General features: G+C 34.2%; 1 protein-coding gene across 6 annotated transcripts; it reads right to left on the reverse strand.

Annotated features, from left to right (window-relative positions):
- Positions 1-1,477: 1,477 nt before the first annotated feature.
- LOC7471450 (probable potassium transporter 17) lies at positions 1,478-12,170 on the reverse strand. 6 transcript variants are annotated; one of them, XM_052455345.1, is made up of 9 exons: positions 11,985-12,169; positions 6,810-9,272; positions 6,197-6,419; positions 5,085-5,327; positions 4,936-4,986; positions 4,026-4,286; positions 3,617-3,669; positions 3,172-3,541; positions 1,478-2,631 (listed from the first exon to the last, which is right to left on the reverse strand). In XM_052455345.1, exons 2-9 carry the CDS (start codon positions 7,035-7,037, stop codon positions 1,778-1,780), a joined length of 2,283 nt encoding a protein of 760 aa, XP_052311305.1. In that variant the 5' UTR covers positions 7,038-9,272; positions 11,985-12,169; the 3' UTR covers positions 1,478-1,777. The 6 variants fall into 6 exon arrangements, with proteins under 6 accessions (XP_052311305.1, XP_052311303.1, XP_052311304.1 ...); XM_052455343.1 differs by having other exon boundaries at positions 3,172-3,669; positions 11,985-12,170; XM_052455344.1 differs by lacking the exon at positions 11,985-12,169 and adding an exon at positions 9,590-10,697 and having other exon boundaries at positions 3,172-3,669.
- Between the last annotated feature and the right edge of the window lie 3,731 nt (positions 12,171-15,901).

Consider the following 15,901-nt stretch of genomic DNA (forward strand, 5'->3'; position numbering starts at 1 on the left):
TTTTAATCATTTTCTATTTATTATTTTATTTATTATTGTTGTTTTTTTTTCTGTGTTGTTTAGATTATTATTTGAACCAATCACTCAAGACTTGGATTTTTTTACGAAGAATTTTTTTCATTTTGAATAAAGATTTTGCTCTACGCACGGTTAAGCGCGGGTAACAAATATAGTAAACAACTAAAAGGCTTGGATTTTGTTTGACTACTCATATGAATAGTGAGCAAGGTAAATATATATTTTTTAATCATTTTCTATCAACCTCATTTTATAGCTTAAGTGGTTACTGCGCAGTGCATATCAGAGGTTGGGGGGTCACTTCCCCGAGGCACTCTACTTTTTTTCAAAAAAAAAAAAAGGGGCAGATGACCTTCCACAAAGAAAAAAAAAAATACATTGGCCAGGTGTGAGGGGTAGATTTTTTTATATATAATTTCATTATTTAATATAAGATTTTTATAGAATTTTTTCCATGTGTTTGCTTTTTTTCAAAATAAAAATAAAAAATGGGCGGATGATCTTGTACAAAGAAAGAAAAAACATTAGGCGAGTGCGTGGGTTGGATATTATTTTTCAATTCTATTATTAAGTACGAGGTTCTTATAGAATTTTAGATTTAGTATTGGATTGATTAATTTTTGTATTTTTTATTATATAATAAAATAAAAAATTTAATTCGATCCAGTGAAGTTCATAATCTGAATTACTAGTTTGACTGATTGACAAAATATTAATCAAAGAGTCCAGTCAGGAATTTTTTCAAATTCAAAACGTTATACTGATTTATTTTTTCAATTATATTATTTAGTTTTTAATTGTTATTAAATTTTATCAATCAGATTGTGACGGTAAATTAATTTTTATATTTTTTTATTATATAATTAAATAAAAATAATAATTTAACCTGATAAAATTTATATCTCGGATCGATATATTAACTAAAGAGATAGGTAAAGATTTTTCAACAAATTTAATAAAGCTGCTGAAATTTCTTTGAACACGGCAGATATACTGGTTTCTTTGCTAGATGCCTTGTTATCGTGGATGCCAAAAGACAACAATCTGTCAACCAATCTTTGCAAAAAGAAGACGAATGTAAAGCTTATGAGAAAACAACAGTACAGTCATTTTTTTAAAAAACATCCACGTAAAACTGGACTTCGATCCTCTTCAAGCCCCAAATAATAATGAGAAAACTTTTAGGGAAACTGGCACCATAAAAATGAGAACTTATGGTGACAAATCCTCATGAAGAATTGTTTCATCGCTTCCAAAATCTTGTAAAGCCAACTCTGATTTAGAATTCGCCAAGAAGCCACTTGAGAGCTTTTATTCCAGCACTCAATTTCAAGCAAAATTCAACCGTGTGGTTCTAGAGATAGATGATCATATCATTAGTAAAAGTAAAAGTCTAAGAATACCGGCATGGCACAACGCCGATGTGTGTTAGATCATTAGATTTGGATGAAGCGGCATAGATGTAACATTGCTGACATTGTAAGCAACCTCGTTGATCATTCAAAGTCCGACACGTTTTGTCGACAAATGAAACTGAGAATTTTATCCGAAAATCTCTCGATATCTATTTATTCAATCGATTTTCAGACAGCTTACAAAATAGAGCATTAACATGAGCTATACTGGGCTTTTCTTGGCTAAAAATACCATGATGCACTTCCAATGATTTTCCTCATATATTGCTCTGTGTGTGTGTGTGTCTATATATATATTGCTCTAGAAAAAAAAAAAAAGCTGAAAGTAATAATTAATTATCTATTCAGGCTTCATAAAGCATTCCAACCTCGATACGGTGTGGTGGCGGCACCCCAAGGGCTGGCAGTGCAGACCTGCAGTTACTGTGCATGAATTCATAAAATGCAAGCATGCTTCTTTCAAACCAACTACAGTTCTTGCCTATATAAAACCTCGTCTTCCCTCGAATGTGAACCACTCCGGCCAGCTTTGCTTCTTCAAAAGCAGAAATCTCTTCCTGAACCTCGTGATGTTCAGATGTTAAACAGCTAGAGCAGTTCTGTAGATACACCTGCAAGCTATCAGTAACTTGACTTACAATGTCATCTCCTTCGAGATTTAAGGAATCTGCATAGCCATATTGAATCACGCATCCATAAGTTCCTTCGAGGCCAAGTTTGTTGACAACGATCCTCTCATGTGCAGCAACCTTAGGCACCAACAAATATCGAAGTGTTGTGAAAATAGTGACTTTGTGTACTGATTTCATGTTTTTAATATAATGTCCAAGGATAGGCGTCAGGCCATCTTGAATATTGCTGTAAAAGAAGCACAATCCTGGAACCCTCTGGATACCTGGCTCGGATAATAGCAATCCAAGTCTTCCCAAGTCTATCTTGTGAGTCAGCTCATACTCTATCTTCTTCTGCCTTCCATAAAACCAGCCAAACATAATGAAAGCAAGGATAAAAGATATGGCAAAAGGAATCCATCCACCCTCAGGTATTTTACTCAAAACCGCACTGGAATAAACCCCTTCCATTGTAAAAAATGTGAAGAAGTAAACTGCAACTAGCCATGGTGGAGTTCTCCATATCATGATCATAACTAACGTCAGTAATATTGTGGTGATGAGCATTACTAGACTAACAACAACACCTGCAAGAATGCATAATAAATTAATAGGTTGTTTCCCCAAAATAGAAAGTATGAGGGCGTCTAAGCCAAAATGAAGAACCACATAATGACCCCAACAACCTCATACAACGCACAGCTTTAAGCCAGTAAGCGCCAACTTAGAGAAAGGCGTTATCCAATTGTGTTTCCTTTGAATTAGATTGAAGAATTTGGAAATACACCTACCTTTTAGCATTTTTTTTTTTTAAATGGAAATATTTTATTACATGAAATTTAAATATTAAATTTTGATCTGAAAGAAAAATTAGCAGTATTATAACACTATGATAGATGATATCATCACTAAACCTAATAATAAACAAACATGTGAGAACTGTAATTGCCTCTAATCAGCCATTGCACACTCGACTACAATTTATTGGGGTTGAGATATACTGTATTAAAACTTATAACAACAGCTGCTTAGGTGATGTGAAAAGAAACCAGATCTACAAAATGACAGCAATTGGTGGTTGTTGAAAATGTGATCAAAAGAAAGCTGAGTGTACTGGTTTAACATACCAAAAGCATTCCCGATATCTTTTCCATCTCCAAAAATAAGTATCACTGCAACACAAAGAATCATGAGGATGTAATTGACTTCTGGGGAGTAGACTTCACCCTCTTTGTTAGAAGATGTATGCACCACCTTAACACGAGGAAAATAATCCAGTACAACTGATTGCTTGATGACCGAGAAGGTGGCTGATATCAGAGACTGGCTTGCAACAATAGCAGCTAGCGTGGCTATGATAAAGATTGGCCAGTAAATCGCTGTAGGTATAAACTTGTAAAATCCATCATCATGATCATTTGGGTTCTTGATAAGGTACGCAGTTTGCCCCGCATACGTCAGAACAAGAGATGGATATATTGTAAGCAAAAAGGCAATCTGGTTGGACAACAATGTGGAATAAGCTATTGATAAAAAATAGAAAAGGGCTGAAAAAGCGATATGGATGTTTACCTGAATTGAGCTTCTGTTAAAATGACCAAGATCAGCAAAAAGTGCTTCAGAACCTTTATGGTGGAAAACCCAAAAAAAGTATGCACGTTTCAGTTTTGATATGTGGAAAGGAAGTAGGAAACTCACTCTGAAACTCTTATCAGCATTTTCAAACTGTTACAGGATGTGAGCAGGTCTAGACACCCAATGAAACAACAAACAAGCTACTAGTAATTTCTTCACCAAAATCAAGTGAATTTTTTCTAATATTTTAAGCAACGAGTTTCTCGAAAGAAACCTGGCTGTCATATCTAAACTCAGATAATTAGGATTATTTGAAAACATTCGAGTTCTGAACAGCACAAAGTTCAATCAATAGAGCAGAAAGAAATATTCAATCTTTTAATTTAAGAACAGAAAAAAGCTCCACCTGTGATACAGAGAACAGTTCCACCAAGCAACAGCCATCCTTCCTTTCCGTTTCTCCAAAAGAAATGGAATATGTAGTGAGGAGACAAAGCCTTGAATATGCTAGGATAATGCTGAATGATGCTATAAATCCCTACTAACGGAGTACACAAGGTCCATGCACCCATTATTGGGGAAAACATAAAACTCACTCTGGAAGTGCCAAACTTTTGTAGCAGAAAAAGAACAACTAGAACTACTGCAGAAAGTGCTTCCACTGAAGCTGCAACATGATAAAAAATTAAATTGTAAGAAGAGAGAATTTCATTTGAGATGGGGAGACAGATATAACACTCGATAACTCAAATTGTGACTTTCATTATCCTGCATTCAAGCATTATTTGGCAGAGCAACAAGAATATTTGAAAATATATTTCCATCTAAAATGACTTCTTAAAGTTTCCTTTGACCTTGTATTTTTGAGTGAATGTTTTTATCTTTATTTACTTGTTCAATCTACCTTAAAGTATTTAGTTTTCTTAAATTTACAAGAAGATTGTGACATCATTCAATCTATATGCAAGTTGTGTATGGACTAATCTCACAGTCCATAAACAGGGTTGAGCTCAATTCCATGATTGAACTTGTCCCAATCCACTTTATTGCTCACAAATATTATGCAACGCACTATGAATCTATACACACCCTTAACCTGAAATGAGATAGTAGTAAACAGTTCTATATAATCAATATCTATAAATTGCCAAAAATGCAATCTCAAGAGCATTGAAGGTGAGAACTAAAATGTTCTATGGACATAGGAACGTCTTGACAAGAACTGTGCAGTGGCATCTTCATACTTAGGAGTATCTGAATAAGATTCTCAAGGTAACTGCAACTTGCAAGTTATAACATTCATCATTAGTACTTACATTTGCTGACAGAGGGAAAAGGTGCTCTTATACCCTCCATAGCCGACAACACTGTCAAGAGATTTAAGAGTTTAAATAAGCAATCCATGAGAAATACTACTCCTTATGAAGGTAAAGAGAAAAGAAAAGGAAAAAAAAAGATGAAAAACCTGAGATTGCAGGTGTAAGTATACCATCCCCAATCAGCATGCATGTGCCTAACATAGCAATGAAAAGTAGTGCCCTTCTGGCAGCTATGCTTCTTTCAAAAAAATTTCCAAGCCTACTTTTATTCTCAGTGCCTTCATGCAAGACAGAGTGCGAGAAACTTGAGTTTGTCTGTACTTGTTTGGAGGAAAGGATACCAATATTCATATTCCTGCAGAGCAATGAGTACAAAGCAAATGTTCCACCTGCATATAATCAGTGGTTTGCACCAGTCAAGAACCTGTGCGCTATTATGAGTGTATGCTTTGCTTCTAGCACTATTTAAGGTCATTCTTGAAGACCACGGTCTTGAAGTAATAGAGCAATCAAAAGTTTTGGTAACTGCGAATGAAAAAATCATAACTCTTGTATATGCACCTCTAAAGAGAGAAATCAATTTGATCAAACTTATACAGACAAACAATCATAACCAGTTATACAACCCAACATACATTTTTGAACTACATATGTGCAGATTCAAATGATTCTACAAACCTCTGACAAATTTACCACAAAAGAAAGTAGAATTACTTTCCTATAAACTGAATTTCTGCTCAATCCTTACTTCCAATTATTCATACAGTTCAGATCTCAGCGGGATCCAATGTGCAGAAAACATCTTGAAACTTTAAGAATTATAAATGGCGGAATGAGCTTTTTAAAAAAAATTGCAAATAGCAAACAACACACGCTAGGATGAACGAAAACTCAACTGTTTAGCCTACATCAATAAAACCAATATACATTATAAAAGTAGATTCAATACAAGTAAACATATAGAAAAGCTGGATTTTAGAACTGAAAAAGAACCCTGCATGAAAAGAAGAGAGAGAGAGAGAGAGAGAGAGTATCCATCCAACTGCCAACTAAATTCTAGATAGGGACTAAACCATAAAACTTAAACCAAATGGAATAAAAAACATCAACAATCAAAGCATTCATCTTTAATACTCGTGGAAGTTATACACATACCAAAACAAAAAACTAAATTAAAATGACAAGAAGACAGCTGGCCCAGAACTTAATCAAAACACAAAGAATAGAATGCAAATCAATAAGATGGATTAGCGCAAACCTTCGCCCTGATCATCGGCCTTGAGAGCTATACTGGTATATTTAACAACCCCAATGAGTGTGAGAGTCCAAAACATGATGCTATAGATTCCCAAGTAGTCCTGTTCAGTAGGAGACTTCAATGGCATTGATGGGTATACATATAATGGTGATGTCACAAGCCCTCCGAAGACAACTCCAAGTGTCTTGTATGCTAGCACCACTGTCTCCCATCTTCCTCTCTCCTGGTTAACACGCATACAAATTCATTACAAACAAAAAATCCAGGATTCCTCTTACTTTGCAAGAGTGCCAACGTATCCATAAGCCCATTAGTGTACATATTATCAAACTCAAGATAAATGGGAATAGCCCCTCAAGCAAAATCAATCAAAGAGAAAAGGTAAAAAGAAAAACAGGAAGTTCAACAATCAAAAACAAAAATATTCCATCAAGTCAAATTAATACGGCCACGTTTAGAATTTGAAAAGAAAAGGGAAAGTTGCAGAAACATGAGAATGGTTTCATTATTAGCATAAAATATACTCACCAAGTCCATGAATTCTTTTGGGCCAACTGTGAGGTGTAGAAACAGAGAGAAAACAGAGAGAATGGAGTAGTTCAAAATATAATACCTTGGGCTGAGTAGTGGTAGTAGTAGGCGGTGGTGGTGGTGGTGGTGGTGGTGGAATGAAGAAGGCGCTGTTGCGAGGAGGAAGTAAGTGGCTATTGGAATTATGAGAAACAGAGCAAGATGACTCGACATTCACTACAAACTCCCTCTTAGTCGCCGCTGGGTCTGCTGCTCTCAACTCCTGCCCAGGCCCCGCCTGCTCTCCTCCTCCTCCTCCTCCTCCAATCATCTTAGTTTCCAAGAATTTTCTTTTCTTTTCTTTTCTTTTCTTCTACGCACGTAAACTACTACGAGCACGTTTGCTTTTCAAAATTTAAAAATATATTAAAATAATATTTTTTTATTTTTAAAATTTTATTTTTTACATTAATATTCAAATTTTTTTCAAGAAAAAAAAATACTGCAAAAAAAAAATCCTATTCTACTAGTGTCTAAGTGTTAATATTATAGCCTGCCAGTTATATAGAGAACAGGACAGTAATGACATTCATATCATATTATGATTAAAACTGATGTAATTAATTATTGAGTGTGAATTCGGTAATGCGCGGTTAAAAGTATTTTTTATTTTAAAAAAACTAAATTCATGATTTTTTAGATAATTTTTAATGATTTTGTCATTTTAAAAATAAATTTATTAAGAAAAACATTTTTTAAAAGATATCAATTTAGTATTTTAAAAAAATAGAAACCACGATGTCAAACAGTGTGTTTTTAAACTTACATTTGTATTTTTCTTTTTCTTTCATGGTATAAGAACATAAAAGAGATTTCATCAATAAATAAAATAATTTTCCCATGTATTATAAAATATCACACGTGAAGCAAAGGCAAATTACTAGATTTCCGTGCCATGTTAATAAAGATTCAACTTGCATTCTCAAAAATTTAAAAAACAATTTTTTTAGCTAAAATTTAATATGGTTTGTACGTTTTGGATCGTTTTGATGTGCTGATGTCAAAAATAATTTTTAAAAAATAAAAAAACATCATTGACATGCATTTTGACACGAAAAGTTATTTGAAAAGCACCCGCACCCACAACCACACTGCCAAACATCGCAATAATAGTTGAGGCTGTTGAGTAAAAGGATTAGATTGTAATATTAAAAGAGAGTTAAGAATCAAAATGAAAACAAAAACATTCGAGGATTGAAGTGTAAATAATATGTTTCAGAACATTCATGATGTTTCAAGAAAAAATTACAATTCGTAGAATTAATCATGGAATTAGTTATTTAGTTATAATAAATTACAAAGACTTATAACTATATATATAATTCAATTCGTAGAATTAATCATCGAATTACTTTTTTTTTAATAGAATATTTCAACTTTTATTGTTTTCTATAGAAGTTCTCAAATATCAATCTTTTCAACCAACCACCAAAATAATCAACAGCTCCTTCCATTGCCTTCTTGATGCAAGTGGAAGTACATCAAGGCAGCAGTGAGCCTAGAAAGATAGAAGATTTATCTTTTTAAAAAAAGAAAGATAGAAGATTAATTGAAATAGGATTGAAATTCCTAAAACCTTATTTTATTTTTTAAATATTAAAATAATCAACTTTGTATTCTTAAAAGGTTTTCAATGTGTTTTATAGGCTAAAAAAATCAACCTTTACCACAAAACAAATCATAGTCCAAATACATTAAAAAAAATTAACACAGAATCTAATATAAAATAATAAATCTAGAAATATCTAGAAAAAATAATAAAGTTAGCCAAATCAGAAGCTTACATGTTTAATTTTGGTAGATCTAACAGTCCAATGAATAATAAAGTTGTTACCTATTATAAAATAGCTTATAGACTATCTTGTAAAAAATTGAATCTTACCTCATTATTAGATTTTCTATTATTATTATTATTATTATTATTTTAAGCCATTATCTTGGTATAGCATTATTAGAAATTCTCTTGGAACTAAAAATGTCTTAATGATATATATTTTTATATATCATGTAATCTACATAATTAATTTAGAACAAATTCTTCTATAACTACTCAAAATCTTTAATTTTTATAAATAGTTTTTAAATCTGACCAGATAATCGACCCAGCCCAAGATCCGAGTCATGGGTTTTGCCTGGGTTCTCGGGTCAACCCCAATTTTGTTTATAAATCAAAATAACATATTTTGGTTAAATAAATAAATAGTCAACGGGTTACAACCGATATTACCGGGTCAACTAGGTCATCGAGTCAACCTACTGGATCGGTCGAGTTATTGACTTCCCTTGTTTTTTTTTAAACTCAGCCCGGTTATAACCCGGGTCAGCCGAGTATAATCTGGAGTCAATCAAGTTCCAAACCGAGTTTTAAAACCATGCAGCTACGTCACCTCCTCTTCATGAACATCTTAAAAAATTGAATTTAGAGGTCGAAGCCGTCACACCCTTTATACAAGACATGATATTTGTTTCCAAGCACTCGGATCAGTAGTCGAATCACGTCACTGAGCTGAGATATAAATAAAAAACAAGAAAATCAATTATTTAATTTCGAACCAGTTGGGTTTATATTTAACTGCATTGATGACTTATTATAAACCCAGCCCAGCCCACGATCTATATCTATATATTTTCCCAATCAAATCACTACTCGGTTTGACAGCTCACACCCCCAATCCCAATTAAGACTTGCTTGGTCGTCTGTGGAAAAACCGAGTGGTTGGCAGCTTGGCATAAATTAACGAGGAGAATTTTATACGTCTATACGCGGCGGGTCATTTAACTTGGGAATCCAAAGTAAATATAGATGGTGTTTGGAAATGTTACCATCTTTCAATCAAACCCGGCCTGTATGTTGCTCAAGATCCACACGAAACTATGCTCAATAGCCATGGGCATGTGTTTGGAATCACAAACGAGGCTATTTGTGCCAGCCGAAACAAGAAGAAAAGGCACAAACCTAACTTCACAAGAAAGGTAAATAAACAATGAATTTTACGGCATTATCTAAGATTAACAACTTCCCGTCTGCAAATTCATCTTCAACAAAAGTTGCCACCATGATTTTATTGATAGAAAATCAGTTTTTCTATTGATAAAGTTTCTAAAAAGTTCAAGTAGTCTAGAAACATGATTCTTGAATTGAATAATTAGTTAATCAATTGATCCTTGTAATTCTATCTATTCTTTCTAGTCAAGGTGATTGATGCTTGATAGGTTAATGTGGTTTGTAGTAAATATCTGTAAAACATCTTCTTTTATAAAGATGAAAACTCTTCAATGCTTAAAAAATATATATTTTTTAAAAAATACAATAATATTATAGAGGGAGATATTCTTAAAATATATATACAATAGATAATAAAAATTATGAATCTTTGTTTGAAGGTTGTATAGTGTATTTATAACTCATAAGTCTTTTTTTTTTTTGTGAAGATGAGAGACTGCAACTTTATCTCTGTAATATTTTGAGTTGTATTCCACTCATTTAATACAGTTAAAAGACGGGGACATGTCAGGTCATGGAAGACTTTAACACACCTAATGGTGATGGTGGAGTGTAAACTTGTTTAATTAAGTCTATTTATTGAGAAATAATTTTTTTCAAGATTTTATGTAAAAATATATAGAATTGATGGCGTTAGATTTATGTATTATATTTTAATCCGTGGGTGTAGCGAATCCGACCATACCGGGGAAGTGATGACAAAAAACTCTGGGCTCAACACTTTCAGGAAACACGCATTAGGCCTACCCCTGTTGGCCTGACAGCGCACAAGCCACTAGGCGTGACAGCCCTTGCCGGACCTAGATGGTGCCTGGGCCTCGTGTACTGGCAGGCCCACACACTAGGTTGGCGCTATCTGTCAGACCCGATAGTACTTGATTATAGCTTAACATCAAGACATCAAAATAATTTAAAAATTTAAAATAAAAATAAAAATTTTGACAATACATTATAAACAACTCTTAGTGTGTTTGTTTTTGTGTTTCAAGAAGTACTTTTGAAAAAAAATATTTTTTTATTTATTTTAAATTAATATTTTTAAATTATTTTGATATATTGATATAAAATTAATTTTAATATATTTTTAAATAAAAAAACATTTTAAAAACAATGTTAAAATAATCTAACTACCTTGTTGTTCCGCTAAATTTTGCAATGAACATGTGGCGCCGCCAGAAACTGACAAGGCAGTCAATACTCACCAATGAAAGGAGGGGCTTCACCAAGGAAGGAGGGGATGGATTTAAATGAGTGGTTTCAATTTTCACACGCATTTGTGTCCATTAAAAAATAAAATTTAATGGGTGATAACATGGCCCGTTATCACGCTTTTTCATGCTCGCAGTGCCGGAGTCCCCGGTCCTCACTCCGTACGAAGTTTGATAGGCGCACGACCCAGTTTCTAGGACAGGCCATTCCTGGGCTCGCATTTCCAACTCAAGTGGCTTGGTGTGACGACAAAAGAGTTTACTGGCTACGAGGTAGACTAATGACTAGTTTGATTGACCCCACAACACTTTTTTTATACATGATCTGTCCATATTTAATTGGATCCAAACCTCCACTAGTTTTTATTTTGTGCTCGTTCTGTTTTTTCTAAACCCAAAAACAACATGCCAAAATGTATTGTTCTAATTAAAATAAAAATAAAAAACTTCAACCATAATGGAATTGACAGCATTAATTTCAACCACTTTACAAGTTTACTCGTATATATTTCAAGACCATCAATCACTATATTCATATATTTTAAAACCTGAGACTAAAGCGTGTGCAGAAATATATACTAAATTAGTCCAATCAAAGTTAACGAGCTGTTTATTCTTGTATTTGAAAAGATTTAAAAAAAAATTAATTTTTTTTTATATTTTTATATTTTAAATTAATATTTTTTTAATTTTCTCAAATTATTTTGATGCATTAGTATAAAAAATAATTTTAAAAAATAAAAAATTATTATTTTAATATATTTTAATATTAAAAATATTTTAAAAAACAATCTTTACCATAATATCCGTAAATCAATAACTGAAAATGATACCAGGCACACAAAGCACGTTATTCATGCCAAGTAAATTGCTGACGCAGAAGGATTCAACAAACTGTTAATAATTTGTCATAAGAAGGGGTATACCCCGGCTAAAAGGATGCAGAAAAGTCACAGGTCAAGGAGTGGAGACTTGTATTAAAATTAAAGGCGCCTGGCGGACTCACCTTCTATGCCAAAGCGTGTGCAGAAACGGACGCGTTCAAAACCAGGAGAGACTTGGAAGAAAAGAGTAACAGGAGACCGGGGAGTCTGCCCTTGAGCGACATCCATGCTAAGAGAGAGAGAGAGAGAGTTTTAAAAGTTGGTGGGCTTCTCCTTCTTACTTTTTTAGAACGAGTCTCTTATATTAATCTCGAATGCTACACACGGCTTCTTACTCGTTAAGCACGCGGTTTAATTTACATATATAATTCATGTCGGCCATCTCTTAGCTCCCCAACAATTGTCCATCTGCTGCGCCGAACCATCCATTGCCATTAGCAGCAGCCGCCAACACACACAAAAAAAAAAACAAAAAACAAAAAACAAAAACGAGGTCACCATTTGACAATGCCACTCGACATGCCGGCTCCAACTCCACCGTTGCCTCTGGCGCCTCGTTGGATCCCTAAACGAGGCCAAGTTCTGAAGGATTCATTAAAGAAAATGTCCTCTTTCTTGGGACTCTGTTTTGGAAAGTAGAGCCTCTTCCATTCATCAGCAACAAGGGCTGTTTCTTCTTGATGTCATCTTGCTCTCGTTACTTCTTCGATTTTTGCGAGAGCCGTTTCTTTAACTTGGTTGCTGAGGCCTTTTTTGCATTTTGTTTTTCGATTTCTAGCTACTAGCTAGGTATAATGATCAATGAGTCTTCAAAGTGAATTGATTAGTTAATAATGGGTCTATCGTGGGAGTTATAGAAGGAAAGCAATATCACTCGTTTCTCCGATCCTGGGAATGAAAGTGCTTGGAAATGAAGAACAATTGGGGGCGTTTTGGGGGTCACAGATAGATGTTAGGTAAGTTTTTGCTGAACTTGTTTGCTCGAGGACCAGTGAGGTTCTTATGAACTTGGTGTCCTGTTTTTCAACGAGGAATGCTCTGGACAGTGAACCCTGTTCAAATATTTTATCCCCTGTAACGTTGATTATTTTTCTCTGATGACAATAATTTGCAATTTGAATTTCTCTTTCCCGACTTGTTGCATTGATTACAACTTAGAAGTAGACTCTGTTTCCGGCGGGGGCCTTGAAAACCCATGCAGCCATTTTGATTGCCACGTGGGAAGCAACAATTGGGGAAAAACTAAAGCGGAAAAGTGAAAATTATCTAGAAAGTTATTTTCCGTCATCTTTGATTCTGGTGGAATCCAAATGGGAGGTAATTAATCAGATTCACCTTTATCCATCACATGCCCAAACTTGACTCTAAAGGGTGAAATAAAGAGAAGAAATCAAGTCCCAAATCACGAGTGTGTGTGCACGCGCGCTGAATTGGAAATTCGAAGTTTAGGGATGACGGGTTGAATCTGGATCAATTACGTGTAACATTTAATTCCGCCGAATCATATTACATGAATGAGTAATAACTAATTTAAGTTCAGTATCTTGTTTGACATAGATTCAATCTCTTTCCGACTTGACCAATAATTTGCCATTGCTACCAAGCTCGGAGCACTATTACCACTGCCAAGTGGACTAACACCCTCAGATAAATATATAAAGGAGACATCTCTACGATGTCACCCAAGATTGTAATGGTGAGAAACCTGAGCTACTGTAGCGAAACAACTTTTTCAAGCTTTGGGTTTCTAAATTAAGTCTCAAATCCAGTTTTGATTGAATCATAGATAGTTTTTGTGGAGCGAATAATTAAGCTGTTTAGCATTTCATACATTTTCTCAGCGGGCAAACATAATCCAGTTCAGCTAATTTTTTTTTTTTAAAAAAAACAAGATAGAAAACATAATAAGAAGCAGCAAGAGCTTTCGAGAGATACCCGTCCTCGGGTTAAGGATATCAACGTGAGACGCAGAGAAGAGTTTCGGGGACTGTTGTACTGCAGAGACCGGAAACCTTCAATTTTTTTCAGCCTTGGACAAGCGATCGAACGAGGTTCTATGGTCTCGAAACATATCCCGAGTATTGGGCTTCTTACCCTTAAGTGTTTGGGCTTAAGTAGAAAACCATCAAGTGGCCCCCTGTGCTCATGGGAGAAGCTGTTACATACTTAGGACCCAAGTTAGCACATATCGGCCTTCTTACATTTACTCCAAGACTGATCTGTCATCATGGCAGGCCTTTTTGACATCATCGATCGACAAAGTAAAATGAGGTGATTGATTAACATATACTATTATTGTTTCCTGAGAGATTTTTCGTGGGTGAATCCCAATTGCAATAACAAAATCATAAAAGAATCAAATCCTCTTCGTTTGGGATTTGGAAAAGGAGAAAGCCGAAAATATTCTCACGTATATCTAGGTTTTTCTTCTCTTTTTTTTCCACCTCTCCTTTTGACAAGTTAAATTATAAAGAGAGAGAGAAAAAATAAAAGAACAATGCTACATGCTTTGAACAACTTTTTTTTTAATCAGTCTTGAAGAAAATTATTCTCAAATGCTTAGTTCGGAGTGGTGAACGAGTATTCTTTTTAAATTATCATCCATGATTTGAACTTAATACAAAATCGATCTTAAGAAAAACTCATAAATTAATGTATATATAGATTCAATTATGAACTAATTGTCTGGAAGACATGTTGGAAAAGGATACAACTTTAGTATGATCCAAAATATCTTGATCTTAAAGATCAAGAAAATTACAAGAAGATTTCCTCTCATGACTGCAGTAGTGGATTAAAAACGAATAAAATTTCAATTTAATTATAACAGATTTATTGACACTATAAACCATTTTTCCTGATGAAATTCACATTTTACTTTATCACAAGTCACAAGAAAATATGGTACTTGCTCCCTTTCCATGTGTCACGCAAGATATCTACAATTCAAAAGCCAAAATATCTCTTCTTACTTGAATATTTGACACCTTATAGATTACTAGAAAGATTGTAATTTCATTGGACAGGCATAACATTCAGACAGAACAAAGAAAAAGTTTGAAATTTAAACTAAGCAGACAGTTAATTAGCAGGCATGATGGGCATAAATCTAACAGGGGTCTACCTTAATCAGGTCTTTTTGCAATGAAAACAAACATGCCTATAAAAGTCAAGCTTCTTCACCCAACCAATAGAGATCATTGTTGCGATAAAGAGACAAAACCCTATTAATCGACATCACTCTTTGTCACACCCCACTAAATTCCAACCACTGAGGTGGGAATTTTGCCTTCCAGCTAGCTGTGAAGTGTCCCCAGCTAGTTGTGTTCGTCTGCCTCAAGTCATCACCGCTCTAATGCTGCTACAAATTCTGATATTCGGAGGTCAAAGGGATTTAAGGGTGGTGATCTAGGTTACAAATTGTGACGAGAGATAATTGGGACAGTTAGGTCATTGGAAGGGGTTCCAGATGTTGCCTGTTGTATTGGCATTCGTTACTTTTTTGAATGTGGTAGGTGTTGACCTAGGTAGAAATAAGATATAATAGCACAAGAAGAATTTAGCTAACGACCACAATCATACTTGACGAATGATTGAAGCCCTCTATGAATTTTATAAGCTACTGACCTATCTTCCCAAGTCTGGCTTAGAAATCTGTATCCACTACAAAAAGATTTTTAGCTAAAATCTAGCTAAAATATAAAGAATATGGGTGTGGATAACTTGATAAGTTGAGATATTGATTACATTGTTCTTTAATATATGTTTACAGAAGAGAGGCCATCGATGATCTGATATGTCTTTGACCATGTTTTATAAAGAAAGAGTTGATATTAAACTTGAATAATAGACTAATATATATATATAATACAAGAGGCACTCAGATTTGGGAATTATATTTAACCAGTCCAATTATTTCTTTCCTATCATAAAGTCAAAAGATCAGATGTTAATTATTCCGATTGCTGAAGAAAATGTAATATACACATTAGGTAAGGAACCGTTACTTAATTCTCAATCATACCGGCCCCCTTTTCCA

The sequence above is a fragment of the Populus trichocarpa genome, chromosome 8 (assembly GCF_000002775.5).
Source record: "Populus trichocarpa isolate Nisqually-1 chromosome 8, P.trichocarpa_v4.1, whole genome shotgun sequence".
In the NCBI taxonomy this organism is placed as follows: Eukaryota; Viridiplantae; Streptophyta; class Magnoliopsida; order Malpighiales; family Salicaceae; genus Populus; species Populus trichocarpa.